A 27,299-nucleotide genomic window follows, 5' to 3' on the forward strand; every position below is an offset into this window, starting at 1 on the left:
GTTCAAATCCCAGTACTGGAAAAAAAAAAAAAATGCAAAAAACTTGTTTGTGAGCTGCTGTCCATTTTACACAACAGGAATGACTAACCCATTACTGGACGGAGGAAGTTAAATACACGACTGAATCAAACTCTTCTATAGTAGTCAATGAAAAGATCAAACCATTATTCAAACATTGAAATGCATCCTAGGTTATCATGAAGTCCAGTCAAAAGCAGACACTTAACAAAGGCAGGGCTTTAATATAACACCATTTAGTAACATGACAATCTGAAGTGAAGAGTACTTTATGGACAAGAAAATGAAAGACCACAAGCTGAAGGAGTGGATATTTTACAATTCGACAAGGAATCCAGCACATAATATCAGAATGTAAGAATCTTTATTTTTCATTCAGTGCTAGGGAATCAAACCTATGGCGCTTTGCGCATGCTTGACAGTTCTACCTACTGAGCTATTAACACCAGCCCGGTAAGCTTTTTATAAGATGACTGCTGGTCATTAATGTGTCAGACATTTAAGGAGGGTGTAGCTTCAACACGTTGATGGAGAAAGAACCCAGAAAGACAATGACCACCACCAATCATATAAATAAATCTGGCATTTTACAGCCTGGGTGAAATAGAGTAGGCATGAAATATGTCAATGTGGAATGATTAAACAGATAAACAGATTTCTAAAAAAGCAATGATCCCCATGTTTGCTTCAAGGAGAAACCTGCAGACGTGTATTTGTTTCTTGCTATTAACTCTTTATTTCACTCTATACAATTTGCAAACATCTGCTACATAGCTATGGTCACTGTGACCACAAACAACAGATGGGGATAAAGCACTGAACAGCAAGAAAAATGCATTCCACCCTCAAAAGAAATGAAATGAACCAGTGTTTAAAAAGACAACATATAACACAGCCTTCACCCTTTACAAATATATTTCTTTCCCAGTATCTCCCCAATATAAACACTGTGGAGTGTTTATATATATTCAGTGCAAGGAACAGTATCATCGGTACAATCTGAACGCCTCTAGAGAAAGAATGAAGTTGGAACGTCTGTTTCTGAATACATTGCAATGTGGTGTAATAATGATATCATTACACTACAGTGATGCGGGAGAGGCTCTTCTAGCACCCATCTGCATTCCACATGGAAAACAAAATAAAACAACTCTATAAATTCATTTAAAAAAATTTTTCAAGCCACAATAAAGAAAAATTTTGAACAGGACTGCTTTATTGTGTGAATTTTAAGACGCAACTTTTACATGAACTGCAAATGAAGATTTTAAATATCCTACAAAAGTCAAATAACTCATGCTATGTGTCAATCCTCCCATAAACACTTTTAGCCTATGTTCAATTACAGTCAATTCTGAATTGGCCCACTTCTGAATTAGACTTTCTAAAGTCTACACAGAGTAAAAGAAATAGACACTAACTGAAGTCTGTAATCTATCCTGTAGTTGGACCCTGGAAAGGTGTGGGCCTGTTTAAAATAAGAAACAGATATAATCACAATAAAGCTAACACTATGCAGAGCTTAAAATTTTCAGCAACGGACTGCAAGCTGCGCTGTGAAGAAAATGCATAGCAGAGAAAGCTGGGGACTGAGGAGATCTGAGAGGAAAGCAGTGTCAACACAGTGGAACAAGTGATGAAACTGTCTACTTAGGCACCACCAACATTCCTTCAAAAGCCTTGTGCTCCAGAGGATTTGAGCTGTTGGCCTCCTCCATGGGGGGTACAGTGTGAACTGCTGCTTTAAGCCAGCTCTTGTCCTCTGCAAAGCTGTCTTGTGAATGGAGCAGTCCCAAGGACAACACAACACTGCACGTTATGAGCTGACCAACACCAAGTCAAAGTCTCCTTTTAGTTCTTTTTGGGTCTATTCAATATAACTCAGAGAACTTTGATATAAATTTGAGCTTCCATCCAATTCCTCTTATATCTTTAGGAGGAATTATGTAATGGAAGCACACAAAACAAGATTATAACCACAAATGACTGTACTCGAACGTGATTACAATTTTAGGGACAGAGACACATGAATGTTTTAATACCAAACTTAAAAAAAAAGTTATAAAAACTGCAATTCATTCCCCCTAACATTCCTAATGTTGGTGTTACTTCTGCACAAACAGATTAATATATTAAATTAAGCCAAGATTTTAAACTGGCAAAAATTCTATCTAAAAAAGGAAAATCAAAAAAAAAAAAAAAAAAAAAAAAAAAGGAAGGAAAGAAGGAAGGAAGGGAGGGGGAGAACCCAAAGATTTTAAAAACATCAAAATAAAAACACAAGTTAGTTGTTTCATGTTACATTTCACAACCATTATGTTAAATGTTCTTTTCTACAGAAACAGGGTCCTTTACATTACAATTGCAATTATTTACTGCTAGATGTTTAAAATTACAGACTAGTATTCACTGGAACCTGTAGATGGTGATGTCTTGAGGTTTTCTGAGTTCCCACCTAAGGTATACCAGGCCCTCTCCTAGGACCACGCTTGCAGGGGAAGGGGAGGGAGAGGAAATCACAGATCCAAGTTCTTAAGATTGTTTCACTCTCTTCGTGGCTTTCTGTTTCTTGGTGATCTGTTCAAAATTTCATCCTCCTATCAGATGAAAAGAGAAGATCACCATATAATGAGCATATTTAAAACAAAATTTTGCTGAATTTCCATAACCATTTAAACTAAGTAACTCAACTAGGGAAAAACAGGAGAAAAAGTGTATTGTTATACGTAGTGGGATTATAATATGTATTCAATTTCAATCTTTTCCAAAAGCATGCACTTTCCTCAAACCTATCAATATTATTATTATTATTGTTATTATTTTTTTTTGTGGAGCTGAGGATTGAACCCAGGGCCTTGCACTTGCTAGCGCTCTACCACTGAGCTAAATCCCCAATCCCTCAATATTTTAATTTGGAAGGGGGATTTCATTTATTTTTATGAGTGTTTGCCTGGATGTGTATCTGTGCACCCTGTATGCCTGGTAGGTACCCTTGGAGCCAGAAGAGGGCACCAGATTCTCCTGGGACTAGAGTTACAGACAGTTGTGAGCCACCATATGGGTGCCCTTAAGAGCATCTACAGCACCACATAGAGTAGAGTAGGGTGGAGCATGAAAACTGTAATACCAGGCACGAAAGCATGAAGATGAGCAGTTCAATATTATCCTTGACTACAGAGTTCAATGTCTGAAACCCTATCTGAAAACTTTAAAACACAGTGGTATGCATGAAATACCTTTGAGGGCACAGTGAGGAGACATAAATGTCATACAACTGTTAAGAAACTCAATACTCCTCCCATGTCAGAAACCCTATTTTTTTTTCCAACTTCTACTTAATAAAAAAATGTAAATAAACAAAATAGATTGTGCACAGAAAAACTTGAGATTCAAATAAAATATTGATCATTAATTAATCTGTGGCAACATTCCCTTTGTGCTGGAGAGAGGGCTCAGTGGTTAAGAGCACACACCACCTGTAACTCTAGTGCTTTGGGGCTCCATCACCTCCGGCATCTTCAGGCATTTGCACTCACATATACATAACCCCCACTAATTTAAAAAAAAACCATTTAAGAAACACCCTCTCAGCTTAGATGACTGGAGGTATTTATGAGCCCCTGCACCTCTGCTGTAGGTTTCCTATCTTCCTCATCTTGACTGCCAGTGCCACCATCTTCTTCAGCATCATCACTTTTCTGTTTCTCTTCTAAGACAGAAAATAAAACAATTGAACAAAACTCCACATCTGGCTTTCACAATAATTAGAGCATCATTTAAAAACAATCTTTCCCTGTGACTTGTTTGTTAATGGGGATTTAGGACAGATTTCTAGGTACCACTCACCAAGCTTCTCTTCTCCTTCATCATCTTCATCTCCCTTGCTCTTCTCCTCCTCCTTCCCTTCCTCCTCCTTCACATCTGGCTGGGGAGCATCCGTCTTCTTGTACTCCATAGCATTGGACTGTTTCTGGAATATTAACAAGTGGAGAACCATGTTTATGTTGTCACAAATATATTACCCCTCAACTCCTGAATGTCTGTGGGCAAAGTGTGTCCAAGGTTGTGTACAGGGCAGAAATGCAGACATGTGAAAAATATATCGTTACTCATTTTTTCCCCCTGGGAGGGAAAGTGAGAGGGGAGCAGAGGGAGAGAGAGGTACCACACAGTAAGAACAAAGGCTCAGGCAGGAAGTACAGGCTAGCTCGTCAAGCTGACTCAGATACTTCAAACAGTGGTGAGGGTTAGAGACCTCTGAATCTGACAAAGTGCCATCCACAGAAGTCAAATCCTAAGTTATGAGACCGCATGCAACAAGGGCCAAATAAGAAAAATGTTGAGGCTGTAAAACCTGCATGCATAGTTTTGAGAAGTATTGTTTGGACAGAGTGAAGGCAAGGAGGAAGAAATGCATAAATAATTAAAGCCCAAATAACAAAATGTAAGAATAAAAATAACATCAGGAGAGAAAATGCTTTGTTCCTAGATGGCTGATCTTGTATCTAAGTTGTTCCTTTTTCTTTAGAAGCTGCCACCAAATAAATATGAAGACTAATTAATAATATAGTAGAATGACAAACAAAGGACTCTAAATCCTGTCATCATCTGGGCACAATGGCCCAGTGAGAACTGGTGTTTTAGAAGTCAGTGCAATCATGGTCTACACACTAGAGAAGGGACCTGGGCAAGGAGGACTAGTTGCCAGTCCTGCAGTATCCCTGCACCCTTTTCCCAGGTCTGACCACGTCCTGACTGTACAGAATAAAACACTTGCTCCATTAGTGAGGTGCTACTTCAAGCTGAAAGATGTGTTTGTCACACTCAGGTGTTGGCTTTAATTCTAAATAAGGTTTCTATTTTACTTTTTGTATTGCTGTTTAAGGTGGTCAGGTGACCTGTGGCAGCCTCCTTTTAAAGTCTGGCAGAGATAGAAACATCACCTCCCCTGGCTCAAACCCAGGGGAATCTTGTTTGAAAAGAAAAAAAATCCAATTGCAAAATATGACAAAGCATTTATCAAAACTACTACTAAAGAAAATCACAGTCAATACAGTGTAAATTAGTTATTTTTCCTTAACATCAAAAGAGCTCTAACATTCCTACCTTTCCAGAACAGCAGAAGAGGATCACAAGGAACACTGGCAAAGCTACAGTCAGAATGTAGACCACCCAGAGCCATGGACGCTCTTCAGCTGCCTCTAGCATCTGCCCCACGACACCTGGCTGAAAAACCAAACAATAATTCAGAGAACTGTCTTCTAATTGTCCCATGTTACTCAAGGAATGGGCACAACTAGGTTCCTTCTTTTTCGAAGGAGTCAGACTAAGATCCGCATACGGAAAACAGGGAAAAGCCCTCACTTTCCTGCTTTCACCATCATGAGGTTTCACTTACACAGACAGGTGCAGGAAAAGGTGGCTTGTAACAACTGCAAAAGATCCCTTACTCAGGAAACAGATGAAGAATGTAATGTCTTCATCCCAGCTAGACCCTGGCCCTTTAAATCCCAGCTCAGCCACATCATTAGCTATTTGAAAATTCCATACAAGGAGTAAACTAAGATTCAGCATTTTTAGTGCATTAAAATATACTTAAATTGTAAATACATGCATGTGCACGCAAACGCATGCACATACACACAATGGTACATACATACAGGCTCTAAAGCCAGAATACGAGACTAACAGAATCAGGTCTTAACACTAAAAAAAACTGCTTTCCACAAAGCCATCAGTTTCCCCCAAAAGCAGATATAAATGACCAGTCATGAACAATCACTAACCTCCGCAGCCCCATCAGCAGCTTTCTTCAGGCCCCATCCGTCATTGGCCCAATCGTCAACTACTCTAGGGTCACTACCAATGATAAAGTTGTCAAAGAAAATGTCGGAAGTCATGGACCAGAGCTCCAAACCAATAGCACTGAAAGGAGTCATCTTAAAAGGTTCCAGGTCTTCAAAGAAATCTGGATTTGGTATTTTCCTTGGTTTCCAGACTCCCTAGGTTTTTTGGGGGGCGGGTAGGGGTACAGGTTGGAAAAGAAGTTTCAAATCATCATTTCAGATAATAATAAAAGAAAACCTGTAAGACTCATTTTGCATGATCAACAGAGATAAGCATTAACTGTCAAATTTAAACAAACAGCAGAACAATAAATGCTAATGATGTTTTTATACTCTGATTTCTGGATTCCACCTAATCCAATTTCCAATCTCCAGGATCTTGTTCGGAACTAACCCCTGGCTCTGTGCGGTCCACTCTGCCCTTATTAAGTGTTGGTGGAATGTAGACAGTAAAGCCATTTCCCATGGTGATTTTCGTTTGATTTTGTTAAACAAGGTTTCATATAGGCCAGGATAGCCTTAAATTACTCCTGATTCTCCTAATTATAGCTAAAGTTGACCTTCAACTCCTGGTCCTCATGCTGACAACCAAGTGTTAGAATTATAGGCATGTATCAACATATCCAGATAGTTCAAAGCAAGCCAAAGTATAATTTTTATTTCATCTTACTTATCTAAATGTAATTAAAAACATTTTACAACAGAAAAGCATACACAGTATATGCAGACAGATGTACCTATACTTTATATCTTAAAGTCTAAGTGGAAATGAATGATTGTAATTTTCTTGGCTTGGAAACTGAAGCCAGGTAAAAATCTGAATAGATACATTCCCAGAATATAACTGGGGCTTCACAACTTCACTATTCATATTACTACCACTTCATGTGCACCTGGTCTTTTGGCAGTTGAAGAAATCCAATGAGACCAAGCAATATGCTGACTTGACATGGCAAGATCCAACCACCATCACAGTTCCCTTATGGCCAATATAACTAACTCCTGGATCCTGCGGCTGCAGCAACCCTGACACTTGACGTCAATAGGGTATATAAGTTCTTCGGCTCTACTTTTATTTTTAAACAAAGGTCACGTAGCAAGCAATTGTGAACACTTTTCTCCCATTTTTAGGTTTTATGTTTAGCCTATTATTCAACTGTCTCTTAAGTTTACATTCTCTTCTTGATCAAACAGCTTCAATACAGTCATCAAACCTACTGACCTCATTATTTATCAAACTTCTACCCAGATAATGAAAACAAGTAAACCATCAGGAGGCACAAACCTGGTAGTTAGGATTGTCAATCATGGGAGGCTTCCATTTGCCCTTATACTTGGGGTTGTCAATCATAGGTCGCTGCCAGACTCCACACCCAGGGGCTGACTCACATTTAGGGTTGGCAATCTGAGGAGCCTCCCATTCTCCATCCATATCCTCATCCCTGTGGAGGTACAAGCCAAGTTACAACTGAACAGCCAACCCTGTGCTCAAGATGCTGCTGAAGCTGTATCAGCAGCAGACTACAGAAGAACAGCATCTCATTTCTCATCCCGACTAGCAATGATCTTTCATAAAGATCAATTTTGTTTTTACACAATGAAATTTAGTAAAGTTTATAGAGCTCTCCACTTAAACTTGGGCATTTGGCTATACTTACTGCCTTTTTTTTCTTTTTGGTATTTTTAAGACAAGATTTTTCTTTGTCCAGGAATTCTTTGTAGACCAGGCTGGCCTTGAACTTAGAGATCTACTTGGCTCCAAGTGGTGAGATTAAAGGTATGCAGCAACACGCCTGGGTTCTTTGTGTGTACGCGCTTATTATTGTTTGTATGTATGTATATATGTATGTATATATGTATGTATGTATGTATGTGTGTATGTATGTAGGTATGTATTTGCCTGCCTTTCGTTTTTTGAAGAAAGGTCAACCCTAGCTGTCCTGGAACTCAACTTTATAGGCCAGGCTGGCCTCAAATCTAAGGGAGATCTGCTTGCCTCTGCCACCCAAGTACTGTGATCAAAGGTTTGCACCACCACGCCCAGAGCTATTGCTTTTAATTTAAAAACAAAACAACAGGTAATTCTAAAATCAAACTCAAATTCTCACCAATCCTCTGGCTTGTCCGCATCAGGGTCTGGGATATACTCAGGCTCATCATCTAACCAGCCTTCAGGCTTTGTGGCCTCTTCATCTGGAATCTTAGCAGGGGCATCTTCATCCCTTAAACAGAAAACACCAGCTATGACAATAATGGCCAGAGAATCAGTCAAGGTAGTCTCTTAGGCCTGCTCAACTGAAAACAGCAGCCAAAGATCAAGTAGACATTTCTCTAATGGAACTACGGGAATAATCAAGAGTCAGAGGGAAAGATGCTCAACATACAAACACAAATTTAAAGTTAGCGGGGTGTGGTTGTGCACACCAATAATCCTAGTACTTGGGAGGCAGATAGATCTCTTGTTAGTTTGAGGCCATCCTGGTCTACATACTAGGTTCCGGGTCAGGTAGGGATATATAGTGAGATTCTGTTTCAAAAATAAACTACAAGAAATATTTTCTAATTAAAAAAACAAAAACAAAAACATGAAGGCTAGAGAGATGGCTCAGCAGCACTGGCTGTTTGTTCTTCCAAAGTACCCAGGTTCAATCCCCAGTACCCACATGGCAGCTCACAACTGTCTGTAGCTCCAGTTCTAAGGGACAAGACACCCTCACACAGACATGCATACAAGCAACACATCAATGTACGTTAAAAAAAAAAGAAGCCCTAGAACGGCTGGACCAAGAGATTGCCACAAGCCAACTGTCAGTACAAATAAACCACAACAGTTTTAGCATCCTGTAGTTTATAAAATGGCAAGGGATAATTTATATTATCACTACTGGGTTCTTTCCAGCCACAGTAATTGGTACTTTTCTCCTGTAAAATAGAGTGCATAAGTCTCCCCTTCTCTTGCAATCGGAGCACAAGGTCTTATTATGTAGCCCAAACCGGCTCCACATGCACAATCTTTCTGCCTTAGCCTCCTGAATGTTCGGATTACAGATTATTTAAACAATCAGATCTCATTCAGTCAACATTTAGGTGTTCAAGCTATGTGGAATACACAAAATATTTGCTTATACTCAACGATGGAGCTCCAAGATTTACCAGTCATCTGGCTTGACAGCATCTGGATCTGGTATTTTGGGTCTTTCATCCCAATCCTCAGGCTTCCGGTCTTCTGGGTCCTCAATTTCACGCGAAGGATTTACAGCAGGAGTCATGTCATTGAGCAGATTTCCACTGTTCACAACAGACTGGTCAACTAATATTTCAAAACTATTATCTGGGTTTAAAACTGAAAAGAAGTTAAATGCAATTAAAATATTGACTTAACATTCCCATCAATCCAACACAATTAATTCATCCTAGAAATCATTTGTAAATCATTTATCTAGGCCTGCTCAACTGAAAACAGCAGCCAAAGATCAAGTAGACATTTCTCTAATGGAACTACGGCTACATAATGAGTTTAAAGTTTTATTTGAGAAGTTTGGAGCTTTAAACACATTAGATAAACATCCAACAACTATATCACATGCCCTGCTCCACAGTAGTACTTTTAAAATTTTCTCAGATTGCTAGGTATGGTGGCACAAGCCTTTAATCCCAGTACTCAGCAGGCAGAGGTAGGAGGATCTCTGAATTTCAGGACAGCCAGGGCTATACAGGGAAACCCTATCTTGAAAAACAAAAACAAAAAAGATTTTTTTCCCTCAGATTGTGAAAACGTCATTAATTTATTGATGCAGTGAACACACTTCAACTCCTATTACTATATAAAGGAACAGAAGACAATCTGCTCTACAACTTTGTGGTTCAAATGCTAAATGCAATACGCTACATATGAAAAAGGAACTAGCTAACCAACAGCTATTCAATATTGAAAAAATATTTCATTATAATTTTTTATTTAACAAGGAGGAAACATCATGCAAGGCCTTATGGAATTACTGCCTTTTGAATGAATTGGCGGTTTCTTATTGCGAACTTTTTGTGCAATAACAGCTATGATTTTCCCCATTTACTGTACATCTCTATGTTAGCTGTACATGTAATCTCATGACTACATCTGAATTTTATTGTGGCACACACAATTGTGGATAGTCTAGAAGATGATTCCTTATTTAACTGTACAATTTTTTATGATTAGAAACATACTAAAATATGCTTCATTCTAGAACTATTGCTCCATGTGGACTGGGCACTCGCAACTGACAAGGCAAAGTTGGCCGGGCTAAGTGTCCTCGAATATTCACAGAGCAGAATTGCAGGTGCCTGGCCTTGTTGGATCAAAACCCTTATAGCGAACTAGAAGTGGATAGCGCAGGTGTTTGTCCTTGGTATATCTTGGTCTTTCAAGAGATCAATAGCACCTATGTTGCCCTAAGCTTCTTCCACTGACACCTCCCCACTCTGATTCAGAAAACAATGAACAATTTCTATTTATTTTTACACCAGGATTTTTGTTTTGGCTTTTTGTTGTTGGTTTTTCAAGACAGGGTTTCTCTGTGTAGTTTTTGGTGCCTGTCCTGGATCTCACTCTGTAGACCAGGCTGGCCTCAAACTCACAGAGATCCACCTGGCTCTGCTTCCTGAGTACTGGGGTTAAAGGCATGTGCCACCACCACCTCCTGGCTTTTCTACACCAGTTTTTAATGCAAGATTTTAAGCTCAGTAGACTAATTATGTATAGGTCCTGAGATTCAGGTGATTAACATATTCAAGTCTGCAAACTTAACATTAACCAGATGATAAGTATGAAATGTCTTATACCCCCAGGCAGCTGGCTTTCTTACTTAATGTGTAAAGATGTGTTTTCTTGTCAGTGAAATAGGTCTTCAGATCTGCATCTGGCCTCTTAGCGTGTTTTTCTTCATATACACCTGTCTTGGGGTTTTTGTGGCGAAAGATGAAGTGCAGTTTGTAGTCCTCTCCACATTTATCTGGACCAAACATAATAGTATATGGGGTCTTGTCGTGGAACTGGTCCTTAAGAGACAAAGGTGAATTGCTTTAATTAACTATAGTCAAAGAATTAAAAAAGCAAACTTTGAAAACTATATAATACTTCCTCATAAAACTCCATACAAGGGGTTAGAAAGAAGGCTCAGTGGTTAGGAGCACTGGCTGCTCTTCTAGAGGACCTAGGTTCAATTCCTAGCACCTACATAGTAGCTTACAACTGTTTGTAATCCAGCTCAAAGTGATTTGACACCTTCATATAGACATACATGCAAGCAAAACACCAATGCACATAAAATAAAAGAAAATCATTTAAAAAACTCAATACAAATTAACCTATTTCTTTTCTTTCTTTCTTTCTTTCTTTTTTTTGGTTTTTCAAGACAGGGTTTCTCTGTAGCTTTGGAGGCTGTCCTCGAACTCACAGAGATCCACCTGCCTCTGCCTCCCAAATGCTGGGATTACAGGTGTGTGCTACCACCACCCGGCTAACCTCCTTTAAAAAAAAAATCTCATGGCTTTATAGAGCTTGTTCAGATATCAATGAAAAATAACTAGCACACACTAGAAATATTAAAATGCTTAAGAAAACAAAGTAACACATATATAAGTTTCTTTCAAAAGCAAGAAATACACTTGAGAAAACAGAAAATTAGCAGTGCACACCTTTAATCCCTGAACTTGTGAGGAAGAGGCAGGTAGATCTCTTGGAATTTAAGGCCTGCCTTGTCTACATAGCAAGTTCCAGACCTGACACAGATTCTGTGTCAAAAAATAAATAAAACCACAAAACGAAAAACCCTAAAAATTCCAGTTAAGAAACCAGAGATAAAATACAGCTAAAGCTTCACCAGTCACCTTATCAAGTCACAAACACATCAGTGTCAAGCCTCTATTGTTTATCAGCAGAACAGCCTTTTTTTTCATAAGTCTTGTAAACCTTTCTCTCTTTTTAAATGATGGAGATTGAACCCAGGGCCCTGTGAATTGGTAGGCATGTACTCTACCACTGAGCTACATACACTCCAAACTCTCATAAACAGAGTACCTACCAAGTTGAGTTCTGAGGTCTTGGAAAGCAACTTCACATAGGCTCCACCACATTCTATTCCGTTCTGAAAATTAACCTCATACCTAGTTTCAGAGAGAAAAGCAAAAAAAAACTCCTATGGCACTTTGAAAGATCACACTTCCCAATTGATTTCTCCCCAGGCTGGTCACATTTCATCACAGGTCGTATGATTAGTTCCACACAAAGGGTTCCATCCTCTACTGCTTTCATGGGGCCACTCAACCGCAAAAAAAAAAAAAAAAAAAAAAAACCAAAATCAATCCTTAATGCAAAATTTAGACATTTGTTTGCTATCAAGAGGGTAAACACCAGACTGTTTTGAAACAACTTGCTAAGCAGTTAAAAACAAAACAAACTACTCAACGTGTTCAAATTCACACAAAATTCCCACTGTCAACATCTCATAGGTTTTTTGTTGTATGTTAAGTATCAACTGAGATTACCTTTTTTACAAACTATCAAGAAGGCATTGAACTTACTGAACAATGAGAGGCTTGGTGTCAAACGTGAAGGGCTTGTTCAGTTTAGCAGAGATGGCATGATGCTTGGCCCGAGACATCAGTATAAGTCCTTTATCACCTGGAAGCTTTGTGTCCTTCATTTCATCTACCTCCCACTTTCCTATAAGACAATAGGAAAAAGCTCTCCACTGTTAGCCGTACCATTTAAGGTCTTTTGAATGATAATAAACTAAATTCCAGAATGTAGAAGTATCACAATTATCAATGTTTATTTACCATTACATTTACCTGTAAGCTGAGTTACTGTAGAGTGTGTCTATCTGTTAAAGGGTAGAACATCGTTTGGAAATAACTGTAGGTATATAACTTTAGTTATATTCATTACACCTAGAGAGGAACTCCCCCGCCTCTCTGTGTAGCCTTGGCTGACCTGGAACTCACTCTGTAGACCAGTCTGGCCTTGAACTCACAGAAATCCACCTGCCTCTGCCTCCCCAGTGCTAGATTTAAAGGCGTGTGTCACCACCAACCAGCTTGGGACTTCCATTTCTAACATGGTTATTAAATAGGTCTATTTCTATTACAGCTAAAGCCATATACAAATATGGTATAATTCCTAAGGGGGAAAAAATCTGAAAATATCTCCTTTTCACACTATTTTTCAGCCAAGCAAAGTGGCACAAGTCTTTAATCCTAGCACTTTGGAGGCAGAGGCAGGAAAATCTGAGTTTTAGGACAGCCTGATTTACAGAGCAAGTTCCAGGACAGGAATGGGAGAAGAAACAGTCTTCCCTAGGAAGAGCCCCAAATTGGTTACTAAGTGGTCAGTCTTGAAATCCTATACATGCAAAATAACTTTCTATACCAAGTGAGTAAGCTGTATTCATATACTTAGGGGAAAATGCATAATAATTAAAAAATGGAGGCCATGAAATACAAAGAGAGTGTGGGGTGCATGGGAAAGATTGTAAGGAGGAAAGGAAAGAGGGAAAACAATTTAATTATATTTTAATTTCAAAGATAAAAAGTTTTAAAAGGAAAACAAAACAGTTTTTATTTCTGTTTGTGTATGTGAATATCCATGGAGGCTAGAAGAGGGTTTCTAATCCCTCGAGCCTGAGTTACAGGTGGTTGTAAGCCACTGACATGGGTGTTGGGAACCAAACCTGGCTTGGGAAAAGCAACACATGCTCCTGACTGAACCATCAATCTATAGCATCAAACATCTTTTGAATTAGTCTTAAGGCCATGGACCTAGAGGCTAACCCCAGCATGGGCATTTGGGCAACACAAGCTGGAATCAGTGGGCTTTAGGTTGGGAGGGAAGAAGAGAGATAGATCAGGGAGGGTTAGGGGATGGGTGGGGTGATCAATACATTATATACCCGTATGAACTTCTCAAAAATTAAAGAGCATGTTATGTTTTAAAAGAGACGCCACCATGGAAACAAGATGCCTCTTTGATATCATACTGTATCTAGAGCATGTTCTCACCATCATATTTGGCAATTTCATCATCAGCGTCATCTTTTTTGGCTTTAGATAAAATCCACCTGTAGTAAAGACAAACCCGAGTTAAAATTCATGCGACAGTAAGTGTTGCCTCAAGTAGCATCTCTTTCCTAGTCCATCTAGCCACTTAATAAGCTCACAAAAACAAAAATCCCCAAAGAATGAAATGTAGGGCAGAGGAGAAGAACAGGAATGAAAACAAGAGGCAAAGTTCCAAGACAACTTTCATGTACAACACTGGAGCTGTACCACTGCACATGCCTGTTAAAACGATATCCCAGGGGCCCACTTTCTTTTCTTTCTTTCATTCATTCATTCACTCATTCATTCATTCAAAATTTTACATCCTGGCTGGGTGGTGTTAGCACACAACTTTAATCCCAGCACTCAGAAAGCAGAGGAAGATCTCTGTGAGTTCAAGGCCAGTCTGGTCTACATAGTGGAGTTCCAGGGTTTCTCTATGTAGCCCTGGCTGTCCTGGAATCAAAAACAAACAAAACAAAACAACCCCCCCCCCCAAAAAAAAATAACCAAAGAAAAAATTTATCTCTCTACCAGCTTCCCCTCCTATGAACCCAGGTTAGTTGATTCTGTGGGTTTTCTTGTGATGCCCTTGAGCCCTCTGGCTCCTGCAATCCTTCCTCCCTCTCTTCAGGATTCCCAGGGGCCCACTTTCTAAAGCTGTAGCTCTCAAAAGAGTACTTACCTCCCATATGTGACACTAGGTTCAACCCCAACACTGCTTCAAAAGGATCAGGAACTCCCAGTATTTTCTTATTTACAAGACATTCACATTTCAATCTTTTACCCCGATGAAACACTTACCCTGACAGAGATCCTCTGTCAAAGGAGTCAGCAAAATAAACTTCCCCTGTTGGAACTGGAGCTTTGTAGGTGACCTGTGTTAAACATGAAAATGTAATTAAGAAGTAAAATTTTAAACAGGGCAGCAATGGCACTGCCCTAGTCCTTCAGAAAGATCACAAATCCCAGGCCACCCAGAGCTACAAGACTGTGTGGTGTTGGGAGGGGAGGGGCACTTAGTAACATTCCTTAGAATTTACTCTTTTGGTTTAATTTCAATTGTCACAGCTGTCCATGAATTCAATCCATATTAAAAAAAAATCCGTATTTTAAAAAAAAGCTGCTAGAAGGCTTAGCAAATATCTTTTTAAAAAGTTTGCTTTGCCTTTGAAACAATCTTTTTTGGGAAAGGGTTTGCTGGGGATCAAATTCAGAGCCTTACATATACTAGGCAAGCACTCTACCACTGGACTATATATCCCTAGACTCTGGCTCCATATTTTTTGATTTTTTAAACCAAGAGATAAAAGGATCTCCATCAAGTGGGGCGTGGTGGCCCAACCCTTTAATCCCAGCACTCAGGAGGCAGAGCAGGTGGATCTCTTGAGTTCCAGGTCTACCAGGACAGCCAGGGCTACACAGAGAAACACTGTCTCACTACTCAAAAAAATAAACAACAACAACAAAAAGATCTACTTCAAACCTTTGGAGATGAAGGAGTGCTGGTATCTGATTTCGATTTTGAATCTTCTACCTCTTCAATAACATCATCAAGATCATCTTCAATATCAATCATGTCATCATCATGTCCTTCATGAGCCAGAACAGCTGCGGTACCAAGGACCAGTAGCCAACACAGTAACCACTTCCCTTCCATGATCTACCTGCAAAAAGAATAGAATGTAAGATGTGTTGTCTTCCATTTTAAATCCCATAAAATGCTCCTTGCTTAAAATCAAAGAACTAGGGCTGAAGAGATGGCTCAGGTTAGGAGCACGGGTTATTCTTTCAGAGGTCCTGAGTTCAATTCCCAGCAACCACATGGTGGCTCACAACCATCTGTAATAAGATCTGGTGCCCTCTTCTGGCCTGCAGGTGTACATGTAGGCAGAAAGAACACAATACATAATAAATCTTTAAAAAAAAAAAAAAAAAATCAAGGAACTAAAAGAAATACTGTATTTTGACCTATAAAAAAGGAAAAGTGAGGCCGGGCGGTGGTGGCACATGCCTATAATCCCAGCACTTGGGAGGCAGAGGCAGGTAGATCTCTGTGAGTTCCTGGCCAGCCTGGTCTACAGTTAGTCCAGGACAGGCTCCAAAGCTACAGGGAAACCCTGTCTCGGGGAGGGGGGGGGGGGGGGGGGGAAGAAACGGGGTGTGGTGGTGCACACCTTTCATTCCAGTGCTTGGGAGGCAGAGGCAGGCAGATCTCTGAGTTTGAGGGCAGCCCGATCTACAAAGTAAGCTCCAGGATAGCCAGAGCAGTTACAGAGATCCTGTCTAAAAAAAAAAACAGGGAAAAAATTGGGGGCTTAAGGGGGGAGTGAACCCTGGGAGAAAGGGTTTTTCTAAAATCAGTTAGTTAAAAGCAACACTCAAGCAGATCTAACTATACCAATATAAACTGGGTGTTCTGGTACATACCTGTATACTAATATTCAGTTGGCTCAGGGAGGAAAGCCCTAACTTCAAGGCCAGCCTAAACCATATGAAACCCTGTCTCTTTCTCTCACACACGATGTCACGCACTACCAAGGGTATTCAATTAACCAGTTTATTAAATTTATTTACTATCAAAAGACAACTTTCAGGAGTCTTTCTTTCTACCATTAGGTCATCAGGCTTGGTGGCAAGCACCTTTACCCACAAGCCATGTCCTTAACTCCTAATCTGTTTCATAACATCCAAAATACCTTTCACATCTAATTTACAGTTACTGATAAAACAAAACGACAGAGGCAATAAATAATTCAGTTCACTCAAAGACTTACTATGAACATTACTGTTGCTGCTGTTCAGTTCTCAAGTGTAGACATATTTTAAAATTAGTGTTCACAACAAAAACATTAAGTTACTTCAATCTCTCATCTCCTAAGCACTTAGGCCTCTGGTATTAAACTAGACTGTCATAGGTGGTAGGTAGGCCTTCTTTTTAAGGATCACAGTTCTACTGAAATAAAAGCTGAGCAAGCTATTAAGAGCACACAAAGTGAGCTGGGCGTAGATGGGGCCTGAGAAAGCAGAGCCAAGAGACTGAAGAATGAACAAGTGAATGATGTACAAGCATAAACATGCCTTTGACAGGGTACAATTTTCTCTTTCCCACATGGTCACCAAGTCAACCCTGATCTTTCACTCTCCATTACCAACAACAGAATACTTACTAACATCCTGTCTCATGGCTTCAATTATTCCTCTCTGAGGCCACCCTATACCCAGGTAAGATTCCTTATCCCAAAACCCTGTCATGGAAGTCTGCATCTGCAGACACCTGTACATCCTCTGGCTAGCAATCAGTTCTTTCTCTCAGGCTGCTCTGCCTAGGATTTTCCCAAAACCCCTCACTCACGTGGTGAACCTAAAAAACGGATTCCCTAAAGTCCCCTAACCTCTACAGATATACTGTGGCACTCACAAGCATACAAGAACAAAATAAATAAAATTTTTAGATTTATCTGTATGAATGTTTTGCCTGCAAAGGTCAGATACTGTGGAATTGGAGTTATGGATGATTGTGAACCACCATGTGGGTGTTGAGAAATAAACCCAGGTCCTCTACAAGAGCAACAAATGCTCTTAACCAGTGAGCCATCTTGCTAGCCCCACAAACTTCTTTTTAAAACTATATTAAAAAAAAAAAAAAACAACAAAAAACCAAAAAACTGTTTTTAAACAAGAAAAAGGAACAAGAGGGGAGGGAGGAAAGAAACAGAAAGGCTGAACTTATTTTTTCTCTTCTTTACAATGAAAATCTTTACTTTGCAGGCAAGTCTAAAACAAAAAAGGAAAGGAAATGGGCCCAATTTACTCTACTGACCAATTAGGTTTCTAAAATATATGGAAACTACTTTGTTCTAACACTGAACTACAAATTCTTTATAAACTATAATATACACATATAGAGATTTAAGACTTTAAGAGAGGGAGAGATGGCTCAGCACTTTCAAGTGCTTCCTGCTCTTCCAGAGGACCCAAGTCCAGTTCCCAGCACGTCAAGAGGATTACACCTGTCTATAACTCCAAGTTCAGTGGAATCCAACAATTCTAGCCTTTACAGACATCTGCACTCATGAGCACATAACCTCCTACACATACTAAATACACATACTAAAAAGTAGAAATAAATCTTTTTTTTTTTTTTTGGAGCTGAGGATTGAACCCAGGGCCTTGCACTTGCTAGGCAAGCACTCTACCACTTAGCTAAATCCCCAACCCCAGAAATAAATCTTTAAAGAGTATTTTGGTGCATGTTATGGGTTTAAAAAAAAACACTTCTGATCTTTTAAAAAGGTAAGATGTGGGTTGGGGATTTAGCTCAGTGGTAGAGCACTTGCCTAGCAAGTGCAAGGCCCTGGGTTCGATCCTCAGCTCAAAAAATAAAAAAAAACCAAAACCTTAAGATAGTAAAGGACAATTACAACCTGGGAGAAAATATTTACAAAACACACATCTGATGGACTTGATTTAAACATACAAAGAAACAAACCTCAGCATAAGAGAGAACACATTTAGAATCTAAGCAAAAGCAGGGAGTACAGTTCAGCAGTAAACTCAGCACTTTAGAGGCCCGGAATGAGTCAACAACCTTTACCCAAAATTCTAAAGGCAATCAAAATATACTTCCAACAGGTGAATAGAAAAATAAACTAATTCATCCATACCGGCAATCTTGTTTAATCACTGAGAGAAGTATTCAAACATGAAGACGACAGGTGAATATACAGTGCGTTGCTAAGCAAAAGAGGCCAAGCTGCTGCAGAATCCCAATTACTAACGTTCTGAAAGGGGCAGAACAAGAGACTGGACCATAACAATCAACTCTGTGTGAGCTGGGTGTGGTGACACACCTTTAATCCAATCACTTGGGAGGCAGTGGCAGGCAGATCTGTATGAGTTTGAGGCCAGCCTGGTCTACAGAGTGAGTTCTAGAACAGCTAGGACTACATACACATCTAAAACCCTGTCTCAAAAAACAACAAAAATAAAAACCAAGCCGGGGAGTGGTGGTGCACGCCTTTAATCCCAGCACTTGGGAGGCAGAGCCAGGCGGATCTCCGTGCATTTGAGGCCAGCCTGGGCTACAGAGCGAGATCTAGGACAGCCTCCAAATCTACACAGAGAAACCCTGTGTCGAAAAACCAAAAAAATAAAAAAATAAAAACCAAACCAAAACAAAGTACCATACTAGCTTTGAGAGCTGTTTACCACGGCAGATGGGTCAACGATTCTGATATAGCAAGGTATGTCAATAGCAATTGAACAATTAAGTAGATGGTAGATGGGAGCCAGTTTTTCTGTTGGAATAAAAATTTACAGGTAAGGTAATAGAGGCTGGAAGAATCTACATAGCAATGCAAACAGAATTAGAGACATCTGTATGAATGTTTAGCTTAATACAGACAGTTACATAAATGTTTGCATGTATTTGCATGTATACACCAGTTGGAATGCATACATACTTCCTTGCTGTATGGACCAAATATAAGTTCTTAATTTTTCATAAAAGGAAAGAATACTCTTTGAAATAGCTAATTCTAAGAGACTGGAAAACCTGCAAGACAAGTGTGGAAGCTAGATGTAGTGTCACATGCCCAGAACCCTGGCACTCAGGAAACTAAGTGAGGCAGACCAGTTCCATAGTGAGACTGTCTTGAAAACAGGGTGGGAAGAAATCTAAATATCTACTGCCAGAGTAAGTGGTCAATGAAACAATCACAAAAGGACATCAGAGGAATAATTTACTGAACAAGCTGAAGGGTCAAAGATGAAGTTTGAGCAACAAAACTAGAATACTAGTATTTTATAATACTAGTAGATTATACGCTCCTACAAAGTCCCTGCATGGAATCTAGAATCCACTGACACTGCCCCTTCGTGCATTGTGAGCAATCCTTACCTTCAGGCTGCACTGTCACAGCTTTCTAAAGAGAACAGAAAGGAGAAGAGGGAGTTTAGTGTAGAAAGATGGCAGACTACCTCAGCCAGTTGTGATCAGAGATGGGTCATATTGACAACATACATCCTTGATACCATGTGACAAAGGTGGTAGTAGAACCCTTGATCTTCCCCTAAAACCCAAGGAAGGGACAGGCAAATCCCAAGCAGCATAGTACACAAAATACCTCCTCAGTTTTACTTTAAAAAAAAAAAAAAGCTACCAAAAACCAAATGTTTGAAAAACTGAAATCTAAGAAACTGTGACAGCTATGAGAGGCCTGAGGAACTTGAGTAACACCTGTGTCGTCTTTGTGCTTGAGCAGTCTTTTAATGATTACACAAGACTAACAAACAAGTTACCATTCCTGGCTATTATTCATCTATCTTTTTTTTCCTTCAAGACAGGGTTTCTCTGTAGCTTTGGAGGCTGTCCTGGAACTTGCTTTGTAGACAGGCTGGCCTCAAATTCAGAGATCCACCTGCCTCTGCCTCCCAAGTGCTGCGATTATAGACGTGTGCCACTACCACCCGGCTATTCATATATCTTAATGTTTATAATGATTCCTCTTTTTTTGGTCACTCTAAATCTTTTATATTTACATCTACAGTCTCCTAAGGCAGAAGCAGGCTGTAAGTTCAAAGCCAGCTCAGTCTACACAATGAGTTCCAATACAGTCAGAGTTATTTAGGGATAGAGACCCTGTCTCAAAAGAAAAAAAGCAAGCAATAAGGCTTTGTTTTTAATCTATTTATTGTGGGTGGAGGTCAGAGAACTACTTTCAACTTTCTAGGGTCTGTTCTCTTTCCCACTTTCCACAATGTGGGACTTGGGAATTGGACTAAGGATATCAGCCTCAGCAGTAAGCATCTTTACCCACTGAACGAACCATCCAGGCAATGAAGTTTTTTTCATTAAAAAAAAAAAAAAAAAGCTGGGCAGTGGTGGCGCACGCCTTTAATCCCAGCACTTGGGAGGCAGAGGCAGGCGGATCTCTGTGAGTTCGAGGCTAGCCTGGGCTACAGAGCGAGTTCCAGGAAAGGCGCAAAGCTGCACAGAGAAACCCTGTCTTGAAAAAGCAAAAACAAAACAAAAAAACAAGCAGCAGGGGACAGATTACAGCTCGATGGTACAGTACTTACCTGACATGCTACAAGTCTAGGTTTTGCAACCAATGTGGAAAACAGTCAGCAGAGAGCTCTGAAGAGCTCTGAGGCCACAGTTAGCAAGTACTGCCTGGAACTGCAAGGTTCAGGGAAGTCAATGCAGAGATTATCTAAGGCTTCTGTCATTCCTAAATACCACTTTTTCCAGCTTCCGGCATAATTTTATTTTCTGCTTACAAGATATATCACTTTCTGGTTTTCTTGAAGTTCTTCATTTACTGTTTTTTCCTACAGTGCTTGAACCCAGTGGCTTGCAGACACTAGCCACATGTTCTATCAATGAGCTACTACTACTTCAGCCATGTCTTCTAATCTTCTTTAGGCTCACCCTAACAATATTACGCAAGCACACAGGATTTTGTCATTTAAGTTTGTTGCCACACAGCCCCTTTGAGCTAGATTGAAATTGCAAGGCTGCATGGCTACCAGTTACAAATACAAACACAACTGTCTCAGTATATGTCCTTGTAAAATCTGTTTCCCACTTTTTCTTTCCCTTTTGGTAGTGAGTAGCAAAAGCAGACCTGTGCCTGTTATGCAGCCCAAATCTTTGTCTTCTGAAATTACAAATGATTAGAAATCAAAGCAACAGGCTGGGCAGGTGGCACACATACGCCTTTAATCCCAGCACTTGGGAAGCAGAGCCAGTAGTCACTTAACTGGACACTACACAAACTCTGTGGGGTCCAAGGAGAAGCATCTGGTGCCTAGCAGATCACTTGACACACTTAAACGGTTGCTGGAGGTTCATACCTGTGGTAGCACTTAGGTGACTAAGCAGGAAGGATCAGGAGTTACAGAACGAAAAGGCCAACCTCTCAACAGGCTCTCTCTCAAAGAAATAAAACAAAGCCTGGCAAAACAGATAGCTCAGTGGGTGAAGATCCCAAGAACCTACATGACTTTGAGAACTGGCTCCTGCAAGTCGCCCTCACACTCCCACACATGTGCTATGACATGTACATACACATTCCCCCATGCTCCCTCCCCTAATGTTAAAAAAAAAAAAAAAGAAAAAGAAAAGCCAAGGCCAAAGGGAAAAAATTCCAAAAATAAATTCTTCTTAAAACTAGGAACTACACATGTAAGTGAGTGTGGTCTAAATATACTCTGAGCACACCCATGTAAAAGGCCTGGTTTGGGTCTTACACTTAGTTACCTGTCTGTAAAAGGATGCTCAGCGGCTGCTGGGTATAAGAGATTGCTCTGTATATTTTTGGCACTTTTGAAGTGCTAGTGCCTCTGATTATTAGCCTGGCACTCAGCTTCATGCCTATCCTTGGTTTTTTTGAGACAGAATCTTCACTATGTAATCCAAGCCAGCCTCAAACTTAATGATCTCCCTGCCTCCACCTCCAGGGGCTAAATGTATGCACCACCATATCTGGTTTACTTCTGCCAGTTCTTTTAAGTCTATAATTACCTCAAAACTTCAGATTTTTTTTTTTTAATATATTACAAAATCATTGAAGATGGCTTTGTACTTGAGAGGCAGTGGCTTTAAGACCATCACAAGCTCAAAGCCAGCAAGTTCCAGGCCATCCAGGGACTCACAGCAAGACTAGCTAAAAGAAAAAGATACACTGGCAAGATAACTCAGTGGATGAAGGCACTCACTGCCAATACTGACAATCTAAGTTCATTCCCTGGAACCCACACAATGGACAGAATTAACTCCTGCAAACTATATTCTTGACCTAAACACATGCATATGTGGCATATGCACCCACACCACGCACACTATACATACCTATACACACAATAGTAAAACATTATTTTTTATGTGTATCTGAATGCATGTATGTGAACAATGTATATGCTCAGAGCCTGTGAAAGTCAGAAAGTGATGTTTGAGTCCCTGAAAATGATAGCTATAAGCTACTGTATGGGTGCTGGGTACAGAACCCAGGTTCTCTACAAGAGTACTGAATCTGGGGTTGGGGAATTATTTAGCACAGTGGTAGAGCGCTTGCCTAGCAAGTGCAAGGCCCCGGGTTTGGTCCTCAGCTGGGGGGAGAGGGGGTGGTAGGTACTGAATCATTTCTCCAGTCCCAATATATTAAACTTAAATGTGAGCTTAATGAAGTTTAGTCTTGCCGAATTTAGAAGGGCTGGGAAAGAGACAAGTTTCTGGGAAACTAACCACTTGGCCTTAGTTTAATAGCAAACCTTAGGCCAATAACAGACCCTATCTTAAAAAGCAAGGTGGACTGTTCCTTGAGGTGGCCTTCTGGCCTCAGTGAACACACATGCATGGCCACCTGTATGAATGTGCATACATCCTTGCAAAGACCCACAAAAAGTTTAGGGTATGTTATTAATGGTGGAGCCTTTGTCTAGCATGTGAAAGCCCTAGATTAGCTCTCCAGTAATCAAATGACCTGTAATAAAACAAAAAGCATGGACATATAAACACAAAGCCAAGAAAATACATTATTTACAACATAAAGACACTTAAGCAAAGACAGAGAAACAGGGCCTAGTTCTAAGGCCAAAGGAACCTTCAAGACCACCTAGCTAATGCACTCACTTCACAGTAACCCACTTAACTTTTAGAATTGCGAACTATCTTAAATCCTAGAGGAGGAAACTTTAGATTTTGTTTTGCAGGGCTGAGGCTCAAAACCAGATCTGAGTGCTGGACAGGAGCCCTGCCTCTGAGCTGCATTCCCTGACCTCCCTTCAGGCTCCCAATTCTGAAACTTCAATTCCTGACTGAAGACAGTTCAGAGCTGGGGTAGGGTAATCTGTCCTGTCAGGGAAAACTGTTCTAGTTTCTCAAGCTTCTGTGTGGTCTTGGTCAGCTCATCTACATCCAGTCCTCCTCCCTCTATTCTATAACCTTTAAACTACAACTACTAGCCAATGCCCGTACTTTTAAAAAAGTATATATTTTTTTAAAATTTTCTATGTTTGAGTGCCTGACTGTATGTACATCTACATCATGTATGTGCCTGGTGCCAAAAAAGCTAGAAGGCAGTAGATCCTCTGGAACTGGAGTTACACATGGTACCAAGTAGGCGCTAGGAAATGAAGTCAGGTCCTCTGAAAGTGCTGCTAACCACTGAGCAATCTCTCCAGACCCCAAAGACTTTACTTCTTATCAGAATTTAAAAACAAACAAATTCAAGCAGGGCATGGTGTTACAGACCTGTAACTCCAAGACTCAGAGGCAAGGCAGAAGCAGAATGATCTTGAGTTTTAGGCCAGTTTGGTCTATATTCTAGGCCAGTCGGTATGACCTTGTTTCAAAAACCAAACAAAAAGAAACTTCAAATCTAATTTCTTTCATTTATAAAAATTACAGGAATAGTAAAATGATCTAATGTTCTTGGTTATTCTAAAATAAATATTATATAATTTTTGAAATGGCACACAAAATTTTTAAATGGGATTTCTATGTAAGCTATACACTCATTCAGGCATACTACTGATGTGAATGTATGTGCAGGCTATGTGTACAAAGGACATACAAGTGGTTTTTTAGTAACTTATCCCCCTGTTAATTCACTTTAAGATGTGAATACCTAGGATGGAGAGATGGCTCAGTGGTTTAAGAGTTCAGTTTCCTGTTGAGCAGCTCACAACTGTCTGTAATTCCAGCACCAGAGAATATGATGTCCCCTTCTGGCCTCATGGGCACCTATGAATATACACTCATACTGACATAAACATAAGACATTTTTTTTAACAATAACTTTTTTTTGTTTTTTGTTTTGTTGTTGTTGTTTTCGAGATAGGATTTCTCTGTGTAGCTTTGCGCCTGTCCTGGAACTAGCTCTGTAGACCAGGCTGGCCTGGAACTCACAGAGATCTGCCTGCCTCTGCCTCCCGAGTGCTGGGATTACAGGCGTGCGCCGCCACCACCACCCCGCTTTAACAATAATTCTTAAAGAGACTTTTTTTTTTTTTAAAGACTTGAATACCCCAATATAAAATTCTCTAAGTCCCTTAAAAAAAAAAAAAAAAAAAAAGCCTCTGGGCTGGAGACATGGCTCAGTGGTTAAGAGCACTGGTTGCTCTTCTAGAGGACCAGGTTTGATCCCCAGAACCAACAAGACAACTCAAAACCATCTGTAACTCCAGTTCCAAGGGATCCAATCCAGTGCCCTCTTCTGTCCTCAGGTACCAGGCACATACACAATACACAGACGTACATGCAGGCAAAACACACACACATATAAAATAAAAATAAATAAACCTAAAAAATGCACTTGTAGCCACAACAAAGTATTTAACAAGCAAGCACTTTCCTAATGAGTTTTCCAGTAAGCTATACAGACTACAATTATCTTTGGCACTTTACTTCTTAGGACTTTTTATGAGCTGCCAATTCTATTTGCCCAGGTCCTTACACTTTCCAAAGCAGTTTCATATTGTCTGCCCCCACAAAAGTGAGGCAGATAGGAGACTCATTTCCATTTTAAAGGTGTAAGAACCAAAGTTACCATGCTGGACACAGAATTCTACAGCTGCGCTTACCAACTGCCTCTCTATTCCCTTAAAGCTCTTTTGCAGGGCAAGTGACCTCTGCAGGACAAGGATGCAACAGTGTGACTGTCAAAGCTGTGCATATTCACGTGCCTTGTGTCCCTTGAAAGATAAGGAGCTAATTGCACTGTTGAGTTAAGATAGCAAGGTGGAGAAGGGTTGATGACACCCATTTTCTGACAGATCGGTAAACTTCTATTGCGGATGGTTCACTACAATACGTTCCTTGGAGCCTGGCTCACCTGTGCACTCTGGGGAGTTGATTCTGTTCATGCCCTTTCACAACATTACTGGAATATATAAAGATTTTTAAGATCACCCAATTCCCCGATTTAAAAAAAGTAAACAGGTTTGGGGATTTAGCTCAGTGGTAGAGCACTTTGCCTAGCAAGCGAAAGGCCTTGGGTTCGATCCTCAGCTTAAAAAAAAAAAAAAAAAAAGTAAACAAAAAGGGGGAAATTATTTTTTTTAAAAAAAAGCATAATCTTCCTTTCCTCAGGGTAAAGAAACTGGTCACCTTTGTCCTCAAGCTTTTAATATTCAGCTCAGTTTAACTTCACAATCAATCTCTGGTGCCATGAATGTGTCTTCAGGTCCTGGCATACAGGACTTAACTCAAAAATTAGTGTGTCAGTGTCATGGACCAAGGCATTCAGACTACAAAAGAAGCCACGGCAATTACTACCCACTGAACCTTTACTATACATCCAACTTCCCGTTTCCACGCCTCTTAATTTAATACAAGGCCATCAGGCACTCTATCTACCACTGGGGAATGAGCACTCAAGTAGAAAATCTCCCAAATCCACCCCCCCCCCCCAAAGTGCTTGGATCGGGGCTTTTAACCTTAACTAAGAAACCAAAACTGTCTAGCCCTCAAGTTACAATCCCAACGAGACCATTAAAACTACCTGCATGACCTTGGGCCAGTGATTTCAAACTTCCAGGCCTCAGTTTCTTCCGTTGGCTAGTTCAACTTTTCGTTTGGTTTTCCTGCTTTTTATGGTCCAGTGAATTCCCACACTGGATTACTATCCCCCACCGAATAAGCCCGAAGTTTCTCCAGCGCTACACGTTCCAGCACATTCTTCTCCCTCGTCAGAGTGCTGCGGTCCAGTCTTGGCTCTGGGCATCTTATTTTCTAACACCGGACCTGTAACGCTCGCCTCTCTCGATCTCCTTCGCCTTTCCCAACTACTCGGGACCTACTAGGCCCGACTCTAGTGCCACACCTGGACCGGATTACTCAGTCCACCTCCCGGTGGGCCAGGACCGGGCCTAAGAAAACTCCAGAAGCCAAGCCATAGAAAGTTTAGTTTTCTCGGAGGTCAAGGGAAGCCCCAGGTCACCTGCCACGCCTCCCGACCTAGGCGCGCTTCTCAGGCCTGCCTGCCTCCCCCCACCCCACCCCCGGGCCGCTCTCCTCACTGCCCTGAGCGTCCGCCAAGGCCTGCGCCGGTCGAACGCCCGCCCGACCCCCTCGGCCGTCGAGACTTCGGCCACGCCCGACCCCTCCGCCGCGGCGCCGCTCTCCCAGGCCCCCAAGCCTCGTCGCAGGCTTGAGGCTCCCGCACACGCTTCCCGTCTCACCTCGAGCCTCCCGGGGACCACTGGCGGCTCCCGCACCTTCTCCCACCCGCACACCCGGCCCCGCGCTGCAGTGGAGACAGCGGCGGAGGCGGCCCGACCGTCACGTGCCGCAGAACTAAGAGGCCTCCGCTACCGCTGCCGCGCGAGCGAGCCCCACCGCACCAAGACCAA

At 40.8% G+C, this 27,299-nt stretch overlaps 1 protein-coding gene across 2 annotated transcripts; it reads right to left on the reverse strand.

The window, feature by feature from the left end:
- Positions 1–2,253: 2,253 nt before the first annotated feature.
- On the reverse strand, positions 2,254–27,291 carry Canx (calnexin). Of its 2 annotated transcripts, XM_036197368.1 has the most exons (16): positions 27,129–27,291; positions 19,843–19,867; positions 15,427–15,607; positions 14,745–14,818; positions 13,902–13,960; positions 12,426–12,567; positions 11,927–12,008; positions 10,709–10,901; positions 9,018–9,207; positions 7,973–8,086; positions 7,150–7,306; positions 5,805–6,020; positions 5,125–5,244; positions 3,865–3,988; positions 3,645–3,727; positions 2,254–2,615 (listed from the first exon to the last, which is right to left on the reverse strand). In XM_036197368.1, the coding sequence occupies exons 3-16, from the start codon at positions 15,598–15,600 to the stop codon at positions 2,562–2,564; spliced, it is 1,782 nt and encodes a 593-aa protein (XP_036053261.1). In that variant the 5' UTR covers positions 15,601–15,607; positions 19,843–19,867; positions 27,129–27,291; the 3' UTR covers positions 2,254–2,561. The 2 variants fall into 2 exon arrangements, with proteins under 2 accessions (XP_036053261.1, XP_036053259.1); XM_036197366.1 differs by lacking the exon at positions 19,843–19,867.
- Positions 27,292–27,299: the final 8 nt, after the last annotated feature.

This window comes from Onychomys torridus, chromosome 8 (assembly GCF_903995425.1).
Source record: "Onychomys torridus chromosome 8, mOncTor1.1, whole genome shotgun sequence".
In the NCBI taxonomy this organism is placed as follows: domain Eukaryota; kingdom Metazoa; phylum Chordata; class Mammalia; order Rodentia; family Cricetidae; genus Onychomys; species Onychomys torridus.

Excerpts from the sequence above, each read along its gene's own strand:
- Canx (XM_036197366.1), bottom strand. The coding sequence starts at position 15,600 with ATGGAAGGGAAGTGGTTACTGTGTTGGCTACTGGTCCTTGGTACCGCA. Across the intron at positions 12,568-13,901 it reads TGAAATTGCCAAATATGATG|GAAAGTGGGAGGTAGATGAA; the intron begins GTGAGAACATGC and ends ATTGTCTTATAG. Across the intron at positions 5,245-5,804 it reads CTGCTGATGGGGCTGCGGAG|CCAGGTGTCGTGGGGCAGAT; the intron begins GTTAGTGATTGT and ends TTGGTTTTTCAG.